The following is a 20416-nucleotide window of genomic DNA, read 5'->3' as shown; positions in this document are numbered from 1 at the left end:
GAAGTATCACCTTCAACCCCAAGGAAAAATAAAATTGAAGTAGATTCTGTAAAATAGTTGGCTCAGATCCTTTAAAGATGAAAAAAATCATGGGGTGGGATGGGGAAGAGGCTGAAGAACTGTCTCCAGAGCAGAGACAAGTCAACAATATTCAGTACATTGTCTAAGACTGGATTTTATCCTAGAAGAAAAAAATTCTAAAGGGACATTATTGAGATAACTAAAGAAATGGGGATAGTAACTGTAGATTAGACAGGAGTATTGTATCAACGTCAACATCCCTGACATTGATAGCTGTATTTTGTTACAATAGAAAAATATCCCTGATCTTAGGAAATGTACACTGAAGTATTAAGGGGTAATGAGGCATGATGCCCCCTATCATCAAACATCTTACAAAATGAAATTATATATGCATATATATAACTATATATATATATATATATATATATATATAGACAATTTCATTTTGTAAGACATTTATATACATATATATTTATTTGTGTGTGTGTTTGTGTGTGTGTGTAAATTTAGTATCAGGGAAAGTGTTTACTACCTAACAAAGTCTAAAGTAAAAGACAGTTGGATAGGTACATTATAAACTTGTTGACTTGAAGAAGCAAACAATGAAATTAGAAAAAAAGGAAAAAGAATTGGGATGCCACCAGGTTTGGAGAAGCTTCACGTGGCAAAGCCAATTTGTCAAAAGTTACCTTATATTTAGTAAACTGTACAGTTTAGTTGTATTTTTCTGTTTGTTTTACTTTTTAAAAATATTTGTTCTTTCACTTATACATGACAGTAGAATGTATTTTGACATCATACATACATGGAGTATAACTTCCCATTCTTGTGGTTGCACAAGATGTGGAGTTACACTGGTCATGTATTCATATATGAACACAGGAAAGTTTTTATGATTCATTCTTTCCCATTCCCATTCTCCCTCCCTCCCTTCCCCCATCAAATCTGGTGAACCTCCATTCCCCACCCCACCCTACCTATTGTGAGTCAACATCCATATAGCAAAGAGAACATTTGACCTTTGGTTTTAGGGGATTGGCTTATTTCACTTAGCATGATAGCCTCCAGTTCCATCCATTTATAGGCAAGTGCCATAATTTCATTCTTCTTTATGGTTCGGTAATATTCCATGGTGTATATGTACCACATTTTCTTTATCCATTCATCTGTTGTAGGGCACTTAGCCTAGGTTGGTTCCATAGCTTGGCTATTGTGAATTGAACTGCAATGAACATTGATGTGGCTGCATCACTATAGTATGCTGATTTTAACTCCTTTGGGTATATGCCAGGGAGTGGGACAACTGGGTCAAATGGTGGCTTCATTCCAAGTTTTCTGAGGAATCTCCATACTGCTTTCCAGAGTGATCACACCAATTTGCAGTCCCACCAGCAATGTATGAGTGTGTACAGCTTAGTTGTAAAGTGGTATAACTACAAAAAATCATTTTTAATTCTTCGTTAGTTGTACAATAAGATGGAGTTATCCAGTTGTTCAGTCAACAGGCATTTATTGTTTACCTAATCTACCTGGAGCCCATTCTCTGAATATAGCAGTGAAATGGCATTCAATGTACAATCTCTCACTGAACTTACATTCTGGTGGGAAAGATAGATGTGAATGAAATATAAATAAGTAAATGCCACTGTAATAAGGAGCATGGAGAAATTAAGATAGATCTGTGACTGGTTATGTAATTTCATCAAATATGGCTTTGGGGGGAACAGAAATTTACACTATTATCTGAATAATGTAAAAAACACAATGGAGCAAACATTTCAGCCCAGCAAATGCAGAGGTTCTGAGTTGGGAATGAACTCATTTAATTGAGCAGAATGAAAGTTAGGTGGCTGGAATATAGGAGACAAGAAGGGAAGATGCGATGAATCTTTAAGGGAGAACAGAGGCATAGGGAATCATACTTTCAGTGCTAAGGACAGCTGTTGGAAAGTTTTAAGCAAGAATGAGGAGGGATCTGATTTTTATTTAAAAGGATGACTTGGGCTGCTATGTGAAGAAGCCATTGCAATAATCAGGCAGGGGAACATGGGACTTGGAGGAGGATATTAATCATGAATTTATATAGAGGCAGACCTTTGAAAGAAAGAGTCAAAGGACTAGACAATGAATTTTAGCATGGCTTTTGAAAGAAAGAAGGGATTCAATTCTTTCTTGTTTGTTTTTGTTCAGACTTCCTCCCCTTGATCTCTGGCAGGAAAAATTTATCCCTTGAGATTTCCTCTAGGACATGATTATTTACAGTCACTACAATTTAATGATTTCTTAAGGATTTCTTTGTAATTTATCCTCCTTTTCTTTTTTTTCATTCTTAAATGCAGTTTCTTTTTTCAAAAAATACTGTTTTTCTCTTGGGTATTTTAAATTATTAAAAAATTGTAGCTTCTCTATATTCTTTTTTAATTAATTTTTTATTTATATATGACAGTGGAATGCATTATAATTCTTATTGCATAAATAGAGCACAATTTTTCATATCTCTGGTTGTATACAAAGTATATTCACACCAATTCATGTCTTTATGTACTTTGGATAATAATGTCCTATATATTCCACCATCATTTCTAACCCCATACTGCCTTCCTTCCCCTCCCACCCCTGTGCCCTATCTAGAGTTTGTCTATTCCTCCCATGCTCCCCCTTCCTATCCCACTAAGAATCAGCCTCCTTATATCAGAGAAGACATTCAGCATTTGGTTTTTTGGGATTGGCTAACTTCACTTAGCATTATCTTCTTCAACTCCATCCATTTACCTGCAAATGCCATGATTTTATTCTTCTTATTACTGAGTAATATTCCATTGTGTATAAATGCCACATTTTTTTAATCTATTCATCTACTGAAGGGCCTCTAGTTTGGTTCCACAGTTTAGCTATTGAGAATTGTGCTGCTATAAACATTGATGTGGCTGTGTCCTGTAGTATGCTGTTTTTAAATCCTTTGGGTATAGGTTGAGGAGAGGGATAGCTGGGTCAAATGGTGGTTCTATTCCCAGTTTTCCAAAGAATCTCCATACTGCTTTCCATATTGTCTACATCAATTTGCAGTCTCACCAGCAATGTATGAATGTGCCTTTTTCCCCACATCCTCGCCAACACTTACTGTTGTTTGTCTTCATAATAACTGACATTCTGACTGGAGTGAGATGAAAGCTTAAAGTGGTTTTGATTTGCATTTCTCTAATTGCTAGCGATGATGAACATTTTTTTTTCATATTTATTGATTGTATATCATCTTCTGAGAAGTGTCTGTTCAGGTCGTGGGCCCATTTGTTGATTGGGTTATTTGTTTTTTTTGGTGCTTAGCTTTTTGAGTTCTTTATATACCCTAGAGATTAGTGCTCTATCTGGTGTGTGAGGGGTAAAGATATGCTCCCAAGATGTAGGCTCTCTGTTCACCTCACAGATTGTTTCTTTGGCTGAGAAGAAACTTGTTAGTTTGAGTCCATCCCATTTATTAATTCTTGATTTTAATTCTTGTGCCACAGGAGTCTTATTAAGGAAGTTGGGGCCTAGAAAGAATTGCACAATTTTCTATAACTAAAAAAACGATAAGTGACTGATGTTAGGTACAGGACAGGCAAAATCTCTGTAAGCACAGCCTCCAGAAGTCAGATGGATGGGACAAGCATGTGCCAGCAGCCTGAGCCCAAATCCTCCTCCTTTTGACAAGAATTCACTTCCACCTTTCAGGGCTCCTTCCAGCAGAAACCAGACTGCCTGCCATCACTTACGGGGTTTGTTCCATCTCTGTCATCTGTCCTTTCATGCCACATCCTCCTAAAATTTTGGAATTATATTTTAAATGCTCACAAAGTCTTATTGATTGAGGGTGTTGCACATTTATAAGCACCACTACACAGTACTGCTTCATGTGTAAAATGGTCAAATCATTCCAAATCAGAACCAGCCCTTCACATCTTTCCTATGTGATTCCTGCTCAGTCTCACTTCAATCACCTAGTGTTTGTGAAGTGGCCATGACTGCAGAAGGGTAAAGAGGAGGATAAACATTTATGGAATGTTTTCAATAAACCAGGTTCTAAAGCAGAAAAGGGACGGAGGGAAGGAAGGAAGGAAGGAAGGAAGGAAGGAAGGAAGGAAGGAAGGAAGGAAGGAAGAAGGAATCAAGAATAACTTGTAAAGTTGTGTCCTGGAGTAGATGTATTGGGAGGAAGAAGACCTGGAAAGGGATAATTTGAGGGAACAGGAATTAAGAGATGTTTAGCAATTATTGATTTTAAGATGCATTTTAAACAATCCAAGTGGAGATGTGGTAAAGCAAATTGACTATACAGTTTTGAAGTTTAAGAAAAATATAAGGACCAGAGTTGTGATGCTGAGATTTAAGAGCTTATAATAATATTTGAAGTCAGAGGACTGGACAAGATAGCCTAAGGAGAGAATGCAGTTGAGGAAAAGGAGGAGATCCAGGACTGAGCTCCTGGGTAGAACAGAAGAGAGCACAAGCTAATTCAGGAGATGAGAATGAGTGATAAATGAAGTAACAGGAAAATTGTAAGAACATGGTCTGGAGATCAGGCTGCACCCTACTCAGAGTGACTCTATGATGTATAGAACAGCAGTCTTCAGACTGTGTCTACACCTGAGTTATGCTTTTTATGTAATAGTAGTTTGCCATGAGTTACTCCATTTTGAGTATAAATGTTGTGGTAGAATGACTCTATACCTGGTTTGTATGAGTTAACCACCACCATATGCCTAGCATAACCATAAACTGCAAATGGATAAATTATTTTGCTTCCTTATTAAACTAAATCAAGGAGTACCTGGACACACAGACATCTCAGATTGTATCAGGAACATCAAACACAGGAGCCTATTAACCTCACAGAATGCAACTCCCTCACCTAAGACCCATAAAAAGAGGACCCCTACTCCAACACTGGACACAATAGCACATTGACCCCATCACTTTGTTGCTCTTCCTGGGAGTTTGGCCCAGGAAAAATCAGCAATGAGCTTCTGAATCTCTGTTCTCAGGCTTCAGCAGAGAGTGATTTCTCCTGCCCATTACTACCATGTAACCACCTACTCCAAGCTGACATCTCAAGTTGACACTCCAAGTTGACATTCTGAAACTGCCATCCCTCCAGACCCTAGCCTAGAATAAGTTCCTGTGTTGTGACATCTTTTTGCCCTGAACAATTTCTTCAGCTGGTTAGTAGTTTTATCTTCTGAATACCAAGAGTGACTCTTTGCTTTCAGTATCTGCTCTCTCCTTTTGCTCCCAGTTAAGCCTGCTGAATCTTTGTGGCTTCCTTAACCCTTTATTAGCCTTTCTGATATATATATATATATATATATATATATATATATATATATATATTACTTTAATGAGAAATTACATTTATACACACACATATTTGTGTTATGTGTGTGACTTGAGCACTATATGAATTAGAAATTAAGATTAAATGAAAGAACTTGCATTTGCCCAGTATATGACTATCAAAAGACCCACAAGTATTTCCTGAACTGTCACCACTTAAAGTAGTGTAGCCTGTGAAATTATTGTTATTCAATAAATTTTGACATTATGGAAAGACACAAACAGCTTTGGTCTGTGTCAGTGACATAGCTTGCTCACAGCACAGGCTGTCATAGGAGGTGAGAAGAACACATTTCACTAGAGAGAGAGGCTCCACTGTGAAGACTGCTCTTAAGAGCTCTGGCGGATGCCAGCCAGGAGTGGCCACTGGGTTTTGATGTGGAAGTCATTGGTGACCTCTAAAAGAGCAGATGCAATGGATTGGTCAGGCTCCAATATAAGTGGATTGTGAAGAGAGTAGATGATGAAAAAGTGGAGACAGAATGTAAAGAACTGCTGTAATCTCTTTTGCAGTAGAGGGGAGCCATGGCTTGGGGTGGCAACAGGAAAAAGATGTGAAGTAAGGTTGGGGCATTTTTTGGTTTGGTTTTCTTATAAGAAAAGGTTGAAGGATCAGCATGTTCACCAACAGGAATAATCCAATAGCAAAAGAAGACATGGCAATGTAGAAAGGTGATAATTGCAGGAGCAAAATCATTGACAGGAGTGAGGGACGGTATCCAAGCAAAGGCCTTAGCCATGGAGAGACAGGCATCTTCAAGAAGCTGTTTTTGGAATTCCCAAACGTCTTCTCTTAAAAAGTACCATTTCATAAGTTTTCCCATTTGATTCTTGCATAATACTCATGTGATTGATCATTCTCAAGTTCCAGAGGAGGAAAATAATGTTTAGAGATTTTGGATAATTTCTCCTAGAACATACAGTGAAATAAATGATAAACCTAGAATTCAAGCTATTCTTGCAAACTGAATGCTCTTTTCATTATGTAATATCATGATAAAGAAGCCCTTGCAGTGTTCTCTCTGACACAAGGTGACGGATATTCACAGTGTATTAGCTATAGAAAAAAGTACCGTTGCTTTAATGCCATATTCCCATTTGGTAACTAAGTGACCAGCAAATGATGTGACAATGTTAAACTTTAAGTTACTTAAATCTGTTCATGTGTACATTTTATGTCCACATCATTTTTTTCTGAATATAATGACTGCTGCAATATAACAGGGCCATAATTACACTTGCAACTGAATATTTCTAAAAACACTTAAAATCTACTGTGCCTTTCTTAACCAATTTTTTCCATATACTCAAGTTAACCATAAAATGTTTTTACTGTACCATTTTTAAGGAGTCTCACCCAGTATAACAACAGTAAAGTTGAATATCTGGTTACACAATTCTGTTAAAAAACATTTCTAAGGAAAATAAACTATAAATTTCAATCACTAGGAGCATAAAATCGAGTAATTTATTATCCAGTGGCCCCCAAATCACAGAATTTGTCATCAAATGTCCTGAGTTCAGTTCTTAAGTTTGGTAAATTCTCCTAGTAATCTCTTTCAAGTTGTTTAACCTCTCAGTTTCATCATTCATAAAATAAAGCTGATAATATTTATGCAAAGAGTTGTTAGAAATAAATGGATTAATCCAATGAGATAACTTTACAAATAGAGATACCTAGTGGTTGTTATTATTATGCATATACTAATCTGTGGAATGTGTTCTTTTTAAAAATTTTTTAATAAGCACTTTGAACTACATTCACCTTTCCCTTCTAATAATGCTACAAGATTCCTAAAGGGTTCTTGGATAAAAGAGAGAGAAATCACCTGCGTAAGAACCTTTATTCTATGTTTTTCAAAAAACAAAAATAACTTCCAAAATATCTTAAAATTGCATCAGTCCCATGTTCCCACAGAAGCATGTCCATTATTGCTACCTACCATGGTACAGTAGTGCCTAGTACCTCACATTCTCTCTAGTAACAAATGTTCATTGAGGGCCTATTATGTTCCAGCTCTGAAGAAACCTACATCAGTATAGAAAATGGACTGTCATACATTTCTGCCTAGCCAGCAGTTCAGTAGAAGATCATCATACCAGTGAAGTTTTTTACTTATGTGTCTCCCCTGTCTTTCTACACTCACCCCAAGGTGTGAGCACTAGAATGCCAAGGCCCTGGCTCAGCTATCTTGAGTCTCCTTAATATTACTTAGCACAGTACCTTACTCAAAGTTGAGGTGCTCAATAAATGATTATTAGATTCAAGGGATATTTCGTAGTGTGTTTTTAGAAACATCAAGGTGCACTGGTAGACTAACAAGCAAGGTGTTTTTCCCCATAACATCTCTCTGGTTGCATTTAATGGCAAGTTAAAATTAGATCTTTTTTTTCCCTTTTTTTTTTAAAGAAAGAAAACCATAGCAACTGTGATATTGAATGTTTCAGAGAGCACATTTTTAAGGATTCTCTTTTGCTGAATTGCCTGTGTTTGAGCTGCCTATTTCAAGTGAAAATCTAATAAATAATTTGTGTTACTAATAGCCATGTAAACCACCGATTGAGTCTAAGAAGCAACAGAAGCTCCCACATAGAACAGAAAGCTTGATGAAAGCTTGAAGAAAAAAATAAATGTGTTGAAAATCCACTGAATAAATTTAAAATGGTTACCCGCTGGAAATGATTGAACATTAACCTCTCTTTGTTTCTTGTATCTGTACTTAATAAAAACCTTGGAGCTTGCTCTAATGTTTAATATCAATATTTGCTGGAGATCTTTTTATGCCTGTATGAGGAAATCAATTTTACAGTGCCCCCTCTAAATTAAAGAATGGGCATTTTTACCAAACATAAGCAAACACTTCTTTGACATACATAACGATTGTCTAATAGTATCACTAAAAGTATTTTTTATTGAAATAATGATTAAAGTGTAGCTCAGTGCCTTAGGAACGCTGACTAATGTCATGTTAATCGACTACCAAAAAAAAGTGAAGAGGTTGATAGTTTAAATCTAGTTTGTACATGATTCACTTGAACCATCAAAGAAGAAAATGTATTTTACCCAGAACCAAATTTAAAGCAAAACAAGAAAAATTCCAACAAAACCTCTCAGAAACCAATTTTTCAAGGTTTTGGTTGTACCTTTAGGAAAAAACTCAACTTTGTTTTTGTAAAATGTGTAAATTAGCCTTTGATTCACAACATTCATATTGATCAACATCTATTGAATGCCTACTCTATGCAAAGCACTGAACTAATGTCGAGATAAGTAAAGCATATTTCTGCTTTTAGTGAGTTTATTGGAAGAAATAAGTCATCCAGGCATAACTGCAATATAAAAAATAAGTGCTATAAATGCTGTCGGCATTCCGAGGAGGTGGAGATGGATAACTCCTGGCTTGGTTTAGACAGGTGGAATGGTGTGGGAACAGGAAGCTGGGGAATTCTTAGTAGACAGAGTGAAAAAAGAGCATGTCTTAGAGTTCAGCTTGACTTCAAGGTCGTTTGCAGGAGGAGAGTTGAATAAGGGAGACACCTGTTGGGCTAGTGATAAAAGACCTTTAATTCCAGATTATTTAAATGAAGTTTTTATAATTGTTAGAAATGCTGAAAGGGAGCAGTTCCATAATTCTTCTGTATATGAGTGACAATTTTTTTTATAAAGAACATGTTTTAAATGTGAAATCAAAGTCACCTGATTTGCAAACAACACTGTAAAATATTGATTGGGAAAAAAATATTGATTGGGTTTGCCTATGCATTTTTGGTCTGGCTATTTAGGATGTTTGTAATGTTCAGATACGTAGACTGGATTGTAGGGGTACTTAAATTATTGTTTCTTGGATAAATTTGGGATAACTGATCTTCCAGATGCCTGAAAACTAAGCATTTGCTCGCATAACTTAATACCTCGGAGTGTTCTATATATACCATGTCTACATTTCCCCTCCTGTTATTGTTTCTGGTAAAAAGCTGCCCTAGAGACCAAACTGACAACTTCTACACAAGGTTTAAGGGCTGATGCAGAAGCACTCAGAAGCATGCTTCTAAAAAATAATAAGACCTTTCTTCTTATAGGGAGAGAACGGCACAGGATGGGGGAGAGTAAGGGTAGGATTGGGTAGGATGAGTTTAGAGACAAAATAGGCAGAGGAAAGGAGAGAAGTGGAAAGAGAACAATTACGTTTCAGAAGAAATGGTTGCAGACTAGGGTGGCACATGCCCGTAATCCCAGCAGCTCAAGTTTCTGAGACAGGAAGATCTAGAGTTCAAGGCCAGCCTCAGCAAAAGCGATGCACTAAACAACTCAGTGAGACCCTTTCTCTAAATAAAATACAAAATAGGACTGGGGATGTGACTCAGTGGTTGAGTGCCCCTGAGTTCAATCTCTGGTGCCCCCCTCCAAAGAAATTCTTACAAAGATAACTTTATATATTTATGTGTTTAAGAGATATGACATAAATACAGCAGAGATAGCTGATGCTGCTGCAGGTGTTCCAAGCATTACCAACAACAATCAACTCCAGATATTCTGATATATTTTAGCCTCTGGTGCTTCAAGTAAACAATTTAGGTCAGATACCTGGGAGATATCATGGAAATTTTGGGAACAACTCACCCATCAACATTTACTGTTTATATGTTTACAGTGTATTGTGAGAATGAATATGAACCAGAGATGCTTAAAACCAAGTATTTTGATCTTTCAACAAATTTCAAGAACTGCATCTCTGCTATTGAAAGAAATTTCCTGAAATAGATGCATATCTAGAATGTCCATCCACCAGAGATATGAACTAAAGAACAGAAGCTAATTTTTACTCAATCCTGTGGCACAAAAAAAAAAAAAAAAAAAAAAAAACCACAAGATAAGAGTGATAGCCAACACAGTTTTCTCCTTGCTACTTGAGGTAGCCAGGTTAGTGGTCCAGAAGACATGCTAGATAGTAGCAATGATTCCAAGAGGGAAAAAGGAGATAGCATCCTGCTCAAAATTAAGCCTGTGATTCACAGCCATATTGATCTTCCTCAACACTAAGCATAACACAGACTGGTAAAAATGTCAATTTTTTTTTGTGTGTGTGTGTTATCACACCAAAGCAATACCATTCTGATATGTCTGTGTAACTCAATGGGGAAATATCATTCTAGCTTCTAACTTTTGCAAAATTAATATCCAAGATAGGCATTATTGAAATTATTGGAATTAGTTAATTCTATAGACTATATCATAGTAGTTTCTTTGATGTGTTCATATATTATCTTCAACCTTTCTGATGACACATACAGTTATAGGGAGGGGACTGTCAAAGGTTACAGCCATTAGTGGAGTTTTGTTGCTTCCTTTATTTTTCTTAATGATCTTAAGGTTTTCTACAGGCAAACTGCTATCTTTCAAACAAACTAAAATAACCAACAGCACTAACAAGTTTTAAGCTTTGAGAAATGACTGAAGTTAGGCATTGTCTTGTTGTAGATATAAAGAAACAAATGTTAGATTTTATCTCACTGTTATTTTCACACTCTTCCATTTTTCCTGGTGTCTTTGTGGTCTGATATAAGTCTACTCTTAGCTCTCCTAAACAATATGCCATAGTGGAAGTACCCTACGTTAGGAGTAGTGAATACAGTTCTAGTGAGGAAATAGCAATCTAAATGGGTATATCCCACTAATGAGCATGAGTGTGACGTCTGTTAATAAACTCACCCTCTCTAGCTCTTGCAAAATGCAGTCCTTATCCTTATTTATCTCTCAAAATTATTTCTACAACAGAACGGGATAGGTGAAACAATTTTAAAAAATAGAAACAAGGGCTGGGGATGTAGCTCAGTAGTATTATGCTCCTCTCATATGCATGAGGCCCTGGGTTTAATCTCTAGAACTAAAAAACAAAAACAAAAACAAAAAACCCAAAACACCTAAATAATGATTACTTTGGAAAAAATTTGTAAGCAAGGTTAGCATGCAGAAAACTTTGAATCAAAAGACAGTTATATACAGCGTTAGTGCCTTAAGAATTGCTTCATCTTCATACAATACAATATATGGTATTGATAACCATTGCTACAAACACGCTAATCCAGTAGACTCAAGCTGAAAACAGCTCCATATCACTGTGAGGTTGAAGGTCAGCTTTGAAATCTGTTATGAACACTAGTTGTATTTAAAGCTGTTTGAACTTCAGGTTTTCATTATTAATAGAAGAAACATTGAGGAAACATTGTGCTTACACTTCTGGAAGCTTTTTAGAGGAAGCAGCTGTGGTTTCTTTAGACTTCCAAGTCTATTATGCAGGTTAGCAGTGTATTTTGTAATGAGTTCTAGACCACCTGCCTTTCTGAGGAAATTAATATAGAAATAGATTTTGGGGGGATCTTTTTTTTTTGTCCTGGTGACTGTGTATGAGATTTTCCTCTTCAGTGACTTTGGGCATCTCATATAAAAATATTCATTCAAGTTGGTCAGCTGAAGATTATTTTTAAGGCAAATTCTAGATGTATTTTCAATCACTTCTTGTTGAGTTTTAAAAATGAAACATACATTGCCTTAGTAAAACAGTCAGGAGATGATATAAAGACAATTTTTAATGTAAGGCAATAAATACCTATAGTGACTAAATACCTATGATGACTAAAACAAAGTTAAAAATGAAATTGACTATAGTCTAAACTACTTGAATTTCATAATACTGTTTTAATTACCACCCCCTTTTCTTTTTTTTCTTTTTTTTTTTTTAACCTCTACAGGAGTTTGGGGTGAGATCAATGGATTCAGGAAGCAGTAGAAATTTGGAGAATACAGTGAAGAGAATCTATCATGATCAGCTTGTTCCAAAGATAAACACAAGCAAGAAAATGTCCACCTTAGCAAATTCACCTAACAGCCTGGAGGTGCCACCAGAGATGAAGAAAGGCTGCGGAGAGAAACAAGTAGAAATCACAGCTGAAAGAATAAAAATGGCAAAGAGCATCAAAGAAAAACAAAATAATGATTTAGAGAAAGTGGCCTTTAAACGGAAGGCAGAAGGTGAAGAAAAGCCAGTGGGAAAGAAAGAGGCAAAGATACTCGAACTTGACAATCAGTTAATCACCATGCCTCTGCCTCACATCCCCTTAAAGAACGTAATGGATGTGGAGATGAAGTTGGTCTACATTGATGAAGAGGACGTGAGCTATGAGTTTGTGGAGTCCTTCATGTCCACTGGGATTCAGCCAGCATGCCAAACTACTGAAATAGTAGACCCTTTGAGTGTACCTAATTTCAGCTTTCTGCCTCAGATTGACAAATGGCTTCAGGTAGCCTTAAAGGATGCCAGCTCTTGCTATAGACAAAAGAAATACGCCGTGGCAGCGGGACAGTTCAGAACAGCACTTGAGGTATGGGATTTAAGAAAATATAGATTGGTGACAAGAAGCTATGAAATGGAAAGTTGCAATTACATTGAGTGGTTCTGATCATACTGTAATGAACACTGAGCATAGGGAGAAAATATTTAATATCAGGATTATGCAGTTCCCAATTTACATAAAGCAAATAAGATATGCCTTCAAATTAATATGCCTGTGTGCACTTGACATACCCAAAGCATACCTCATGTTTTTTTTCTGTTAAGGAACCCTGCAGTGAATGGCAACATATATAAAAATGCAGTTGCCTTCATAATTTAGATGTACACCTGTAAAAGCCATAAAATTTCAGTGCAGTGTTGGTGGGTAGAATAAAGATTTTCTAGAAATAGGCAATTCATGAGTGTACAGATTATTATAGTATGTAGCCTTCATGAGCAAACAACCACATGAACATCTTTCCATGGGCTGACACGTAGTACATGATTTGTTTTTTCAGTACTGGGGATTGATCCCAGGAGTTTACACATACTAGGTGAGCACATTACCACAAAACTACATTCCCAGCACTTTTTATTTTGAATTGTGCCTCTCTAAAATTATAGAGGCTGCCTCAGCCTCCCAAGAAGCCAGAAGGCATGTACCATTGCACCCAGCTGTACATATTTATTAAGAACAAAATAGCATCATTTTATTTAATCATCACACTTCACTTCTTTCCCATTCTGGTGAGCTTTGAATAATTAACTTTGTCAGCAAACAGGTAAGTTTGTCAACATCTTGGCATTAAGAAATAGCCTGTGGACTAAAATAAACTTAAGTATCACCACTAAAACCAAAATAAGTCATAAGAAAAAAGATGTTCCATCTCATGACTCACTGATCCTATAAAAGACCAAAGTATGTAACTAGAAGTCCCATTGGCCTGGCAATATTGGTGACCCAGTGCTTCATTAATTACAAAAATACATTTCAATGCATTCTATACATGCCTGCTGGGCACTGGAGATATTTTAAAAATGAGTTAAGGCAGGTTACTTCCCTGTAACAGTGTGGTGAGGGACTCAAGCCAGTGAACATGTAAATAAAGATGGCATAGAGGAATAATTGATCTACCACAGGGACATGAGAGAGGACAGGAACCAAATATGAGATGTTGGGATAGAGATTTAAAAGTAGAGTATTATTTCCCATTGTTATTTGCAGGTTAAAATGACTAAATCTACAACAAATTATTTATGGGAAATACCAGGCAATGTTGCTTCTAAATATTTAAAAAGAAACTAAGCACACACACAAAAAAAAGGCCTGAGTAGAAATGAAGGGACTGAGTAACACACAAATAGATATATCTATAAATATTTCTGTTCTCTTAAAGGGTCAGTGGAAAGAAGTGTTATGTGCCATGTAAACTTCTAAATGTTGTTGTAAGTGCCAGAATGTCTGGCCGTCCATTGGGTTCTGAGACCACTTTGTGCTGTCCTTTGAGCTGCAGTCCAACAGTCTGTGGCCAAGGAAAGGATAGTAAAGATGTATAATGGTTTGGATCTAAAATTGTCCCCTGAAAAGCTTATGTTTTTAAAGTATGAGCCCCAATCCAGGAAGGTTATAGGTGGGGTTTTGGGGCCGTGATGAGAGCTCTAACCTCATCAGTGGATTAATCTATTCAATGGTTAGTAATTTGAGTGGACTACTGGGTGGTAACTGTAGGCAGGTGGGGTGTGGGTAGAAGAAGGTCACTTGGAGCATGGCCTTGGACTATCTCCAAGGCTCTTCCCCACTCCTCCCTCTCTGCTTTTCTCTACCATAAGCTAAGCAACTGTCCTCCCCCACACCCTTTTGCCATGGTGTTCTGCCTCACCTTGGGCCCAAAGCAATGGAGTCAGCTATTCATGGACCTCAAATACAGTGAGCCCCAAATAAACTTTTCTTCCTCTAAGTTGTTTTTGTCACGTATTTTGGTCCCAGAAATGAAAAGCTGAATTAACACATAAAGACTTTGTAAACATTCCTAAATATTTCTGTCAGGGCCATTTTCAATTAAAATATTTTTCCAATGGGGGGTAGAATTTAAGGATAATTTTATAGACCAAGAAAAGCAATCATTTTGGCAATAAAAAAAGGAAGGCACGAAAAAAGAAAAAGTGCTAGAAAAACTTTAGAATAATTTTATTGGAAGCAAAAGATGTTTGTATTAATTGAAAGAAAATATGTAGTTTTCCCTTAAAACCCAGTGTTCATAATCGCAAAAATTTGAATCAGGATTTGATGACCTCAATATGCAATCGTACTAAAAAATGAATATGTTTTTCTGTCTCTCTGTCTGCCCCCCCTCTTTCTCTCTTCTTCTCTCTCCCCTTCCCTTCCTCTCCCTCCTCCCTTCCCATTTCTCTCTCCCCAGGTTTTTAGGAAAGTTTTGGATGCTGACACTAATTACTGATAATTAACAAAGGTAATTATTTTGAGACCAAAACTTAGCTTAGACATCTGGCCTAGCTTTTGTCTAATTATCTTGGGAGTTAACGTTGAAATCTTACCTAGAATGTCTCTTAATAAACCAAAGCTACTGGGAATAGAAAAGATTTGTAGCTTCTTTAACCCTTCTTCTCCTGAAATTAACTTCTTTACTTTCTCAGTGTTCCTAGGATGGCTTCATATAGCTGTCTTGTTTTCTTATGCCCTAGCATCATTTTGAGTAAGACAAGATGGATGACAGAGCCAAGGCCTAATGATAACAATCACATCCGACATACAGATGTACCAGCAAGTATTTGTGGGTAGACAAACAAGGATTAGATTTGGCTGCAAATGACAGAAAACTCAAATAACAGGGTCTAAAGGAAGATAAAATTTTATTTCTCTTTTACATAATTATAGTAGTCAAGGGCTGGTACAACTTGGTCATCAGGGCACCAGATTATATTTTGTTCCTTAAGAAGTAACTTTGACCTCATGATCCAAAATGGCTGCTCCTACTGGTGTCACCAGCCAGCCCAAAAGGAAAAAGAAAAGGAAGAGGATACACTGTATAAGCACACTTCACACCTACTATTTTGAGTTTTTCCTGTTGAATCGAATGTAATCACGAGGCCACACAGACCTGCAAGGAAGGTTGAGCAATATGGTATTTCAGACCTAACATTCAGAGGTTCTATTACTGAGGAAGAAGGGAAGAACAGATATTGAAGGAAAAGTAGCATCTCTCCCAAGGAGTACTTACTAGTAGGGAGGTATTGTGAGGCATATAAAATGCTCGCCAAATGGTTGGTACACCGTCAGTTATAGGAGTGTACAGATAAAGGTAAGACCAGAAAAATGAAACAAATCAGGTTGAGGTCCTGTAAATTTGTAAATATTCATTAATTGGTATGATTTGCAATGTATAATATGCATCTAATAAACCCACTAGGAATATTCTGTTAATATATTAGCTTCTTTGTGCCCTTTACAAAATATTCACTCCTTTTGTTTTTAAAAGTCACTAACTAGATATGTAAACTTATGATATTTTGTAGTGATTAAAATAAAATTGCATGAAATAATTCAGAAACAACAATTTAGTTTCTAAAAAAGAGGCAAGATTAATGTTTCAGTATTTCAGAAAATAGAAGGCTATTATTTAAATGTCCTTGATGAAATAACTTATTTTTGTATGCTTTCTTTTTTATTATATAAAGTTGAATAAGTTATATACATAAAGTAGTTCTTAGCTCTATGATCAACTGATCACTTGTTCTCAAGTTTTATTCAAATCAATTATCATTTTCTCTTATGTTTATATTAATAACAGAAATCAAACTGGGTAAAAGATCTAAACTAAAGATTTAAAAAAATTCATATTATTTTCATGCCCAGATATTTCACTATAATTTTTAAAATATAGTTATACAAAGTTATTTACTATAAAAATAGCAAAGATTCTATGAATAAAAATAAAAGGTTAGCCTCATGTCCTCATGTAGTTGTATTTGCTTATCAGGCAGTATGTACCACTATTATATAAATTGCTTAGCTATCAATAAAAAGTAGGAAAATAGTAATGAATAAAAACTCCAGGTACACTTTCATGGGGAGGATAATAATAATTAGTAAAGACTTCTAGGAAGTTGTAAAGGTCCAAGAACATAGTAATCAGATGTTTCTTATACTAATAGGAAAAATACTCAAAGAAATTAAAGGCTCTTCTAAGTTTATGGCCTGCAACCTAACCAGTACCGTCACTTCAGCCTTAAGCACAGGATTTTAGTAATTAAAAAGCTGCCCTTTTGAATTATAACAGGTTTATATGTATCCTTCAAATTTCACAGCTTCAAAAAATCTCATTGAACCAAAGAAAACAGAACAGGACTTATCCCTTACCAACTAGAACTTTCAATTCTTGTCATTTGATCACACAAGAATGAACTCCTTCGGGTGCTAATCTATTTTTTAATATCTTGTTGTTCCAGTCACTGTTCTGTAAAGCTAAAGCATAATTCACAATAGTGCAGGCTCCTTTCTGTGTGTCAGGTATGTGTTGTACACTCTAGAAATATTTACATTCATTATTTCATTTTATTTTCACACCAAATATATGACATAAGATTTGTATTATTTTGTTACTAATGAGAAAAATCAAGGCATTAACTGGGTAAGGAACTTACTTGTTAAGGGTCCACAGCTAGAAGTGATGGAGCCTGCATCTGAACCCAGGTGGTCTGGGTTACCAGCTTAACCATTATGCCTTTGCTACTCTAAGTGTGAGTTGACTGAAAATACATCAATCCAAACGGTGCCAGACCAGATTCCATGTGGTCCTTGTTCACATTGCAGTTTACAGAGCACTGTGCTCTGTAAAATGCCTACATTGAACAAATTTACTGTTATAGTTTAGATGTTGAATGTGTCCCAGAAGCCCATGTGTTGAAGGTTTCATCTCCAGGTGGCACTATTGGGAGGGAATGGAACCTTTGGGAAGTAGATCCTAGTAGGAGGAATGCCCTGAAGGGAGTTGTGCAACCCTGACCCGGGCCCTTCCTCTTTCTCTTCTGCTCCTTGCCTTGTGATGTAGACAGTTTTGTTCTTCCATGTGCTCCCACCATGGTATGCCACCTCACCACAGGCCCAAAACAATGGAGCCCATCGATCATGGTCTGGAGTCTCCAAAATTGTGAGCAAAAACAACTTCTTCCCTTTATAAGTTCCTTATTTCAGGTATTTTGTTATAGTGGCAAAAAACCTCATTAATGGGGCTGGGCTAGTAGCTCAGTGGTAGAGCTCTTGCCTGGTATGTGTGAGGCACTGGGTTCAATTCTCCGCACCACATAAAAATAAATAAAAATAAAATAAAGATATTGTGTTCATCTAAAATTAAAAAATATTTTTTAAAACACTGATGAATATCGTAGAGGGAACTGTGACCACGCACAGAGCAGGCCCAGCGGCCTGCTGAGGGGCAGAGCCACCGACCACCCCCCGCCCCTGCCAGGTGACCACCGACAGAAAAGGCCCAGTGGCCCGCGGCGGGACAGAGCTTCCAATCACTCCTGCAAGGTAGGCGGGCCTGCGACCCACTGGCAGAAGAGGAGCAGCGGCCTGCTGAGAGGCAGAGCCGCCCCCTCCCCCTGCACCGGCAAGGTAGAGGGAACTGTGACCACGCACAGAGCAGGCCCAGCGGCCTGCTGAGGGGCAGAGCCACCCCCCACCCCCCGCGCCTGCCAGGTAGGTGGAACTGTGACCACCGACAGAAAAGGCCGAGTGGCCCACGGCAGGACAGAGCTTCCAATCACTCCTGCAAGGTAGGCGGGCCTGCGACCCACTGGCAGAAGAGGAGCAGTGGCCTGCTGAGAGGCAGAGCCGCCCCCTCCCCCTGCACCGGCAAGGTAGAGGGAACTGTGACCACGCACAGAGCAGGCCCAGGGGCCTGCTGGGGGGCAGAGCCGCCCCCCACCCCCCACGCCTGCCAGGTAGGTGGAACTGTGACCACCATCAGAACAGGCCAGACCTGCAACCGAGAGACAGAACAGGCCCAGTGGCCTGAGGAAGGGTAGAGCCGCCCCCCCCCCGCACCTGCAAGGTAGGCGGACCTGCGACCCACTGGCAGTACAGCGCCAGAGGCCTGCAGAGGGGCAGTGCCGCTGCCGGCACCTGCAAAGTAGACAGAACTGTGACCACCCACAGAACAAGCCTAGCGGCCCGCAGAGGGACAGAGCCGCCGCCCGCGCCTGCGAGGGAGACTTTGCAACTATACAAGACCAATATAAATATATAGGGGGAAAATTCAATAACACAACAGTTTCACTAAGTAGAAAGGAACGCGAACAGTATGAAGAGACAAGGAAAGAAAGGACCACAAGCAATGCAGGTCAACTCAACGTTAGAAGAGGTAATAGCTGCAGCAGATGGAATGTCAGATAAAGAATTCAGGATATACATGCTTCAGATGATCTGGAGTCTCAAGGAAGACATCAGACAGCAAAATCAGACAATGAAAGATCACTTCAACAATGAATTACATAAACAAATCCAAGAAGCAAAAGATCAACTACACAGGGAAATAGAGGTTATAAAAAACAAACAAACAGAAATCCTAGAAATGCAGGAAGCAATAAGCCAACTTAAAAACTCAATTGAGAATACTACCAGCAGAGTAGAACACTTAGAAGACAGAACATCAGACAATGAAGATAAAGTATTTCAACTTGAAAAGAACATAGACAGCTCAGCAAGACTGTTAAGAAACCATGAGCAGAACATCCAAGAAATATGGGATAACATCAAGAGACCAAATTTAAGAGTCATTGGGATACAGGAAGGGACAGAGTTTCAAACCAAAGGATTGAGCAATCTATTCAATGAAATAATACGAGAAAACTTCCCAGACTTGAAGAATGAGACAGAACCCCAAATCCTAGAAGCCTACAGGACGCCGAATGTGCAAAATCATAAGAGACCCACACCTAGACACATTATAATGAAGATGCCCAACATACAGAATAAGGAGAGAATTTTAAAAGCTACAAGAGAAAGGATGCAGATCACATTTAGGGGTAAGCCAATCAGGATAACAGCTGATCTTTCAACACAGACTCTGAAAGCTAGAAGATCCTGGAATAACATATTTCAAACACTGAAAGAAAATGGGTTCCAACCAAGAATTGTGTTTCCAGCGAAATTAAGCTTCAGGATGGAAGATGAAATTAAAACCTTCCACGATAAACAAAAGTTAAAAGAATTTGCAGCTAGAAAACCATCTCTTCAAAACATCCTTGGCAAAACATTACAGGAAGAGGAAATGGAAAATAACAATGAAAACCAACAGTGGGAGGTAGGACACGAAAGGGGGGAAAATAATCAAAGAGGAAAACAAACCATGTTTAGTAACATAAATAAACAAATATGGCTGGAAGAACAACCCATATCTCAATAATAACCCTAAATGTTAATGGCTTAAACTCACCAATCAAGAGACACAGGCTAGTAGAATGGGTCACAAAACAAGACCCAAGAATATGCTGCCTACAGGAGACGCATTTGATAGGAAAAGACATACATAGGCTGAAGGTGAAAGGTTGGGAAAAATCATATCACTCATATGGACTTCGGAAACAAGCAGGAGTATCCATACTCATATCAAATAAAATAGATTTCAAGCCAAAGTTAATCAAAAGGGATAAAGAGGGATACTACATAC

General features: G+C 37.7%; 1 protein-coding gene across 1 annotated transcript in view; it reads left to right on the top strand.

Annotated features, from left to right (window-relative positions):
* The first annotated feature begins 12162 nt into the window (after window positions 1-12162).
* The window catches only part of Spata16 (spermatogenesis associated 16), a 253126-nt gene continuing 244872 nt past the window's right edge, over window positions 12163-20416 (top strand). The window contains exon 1 of the mRNA XM_046422884.1: window positions 12163-12774. Within this exon, the coding sequence (XP_046278840.1) occupies window positions 12163-12774 (612 nt within the window). The remainder of the gene's footprint in view (window positions 12775-20416) is intronic.

This window comes from Marmota monax, unplaced genomic scaffold (genome assembly GCF_021218885.2).
Source record: "Marmota monax isolate L192 unplaced genomic scaffold, Marmota_monax_Labrador192_F-V1.1 WCK01_AAM20220418_F8-fsc00110, whole genome shotgun sequence".
Classification (NCBI taxonomy): Eukaryota; Metazoa; Chordata; class Mammalia; order Rodentia; family Sciuridae; genus Marmota; species Marmota monax.
The sequence above is the reverse complement of the archived record's forward strand: the minus strand, read 5'-3'. Positions and strand labels throughout refer to the sequence as shown.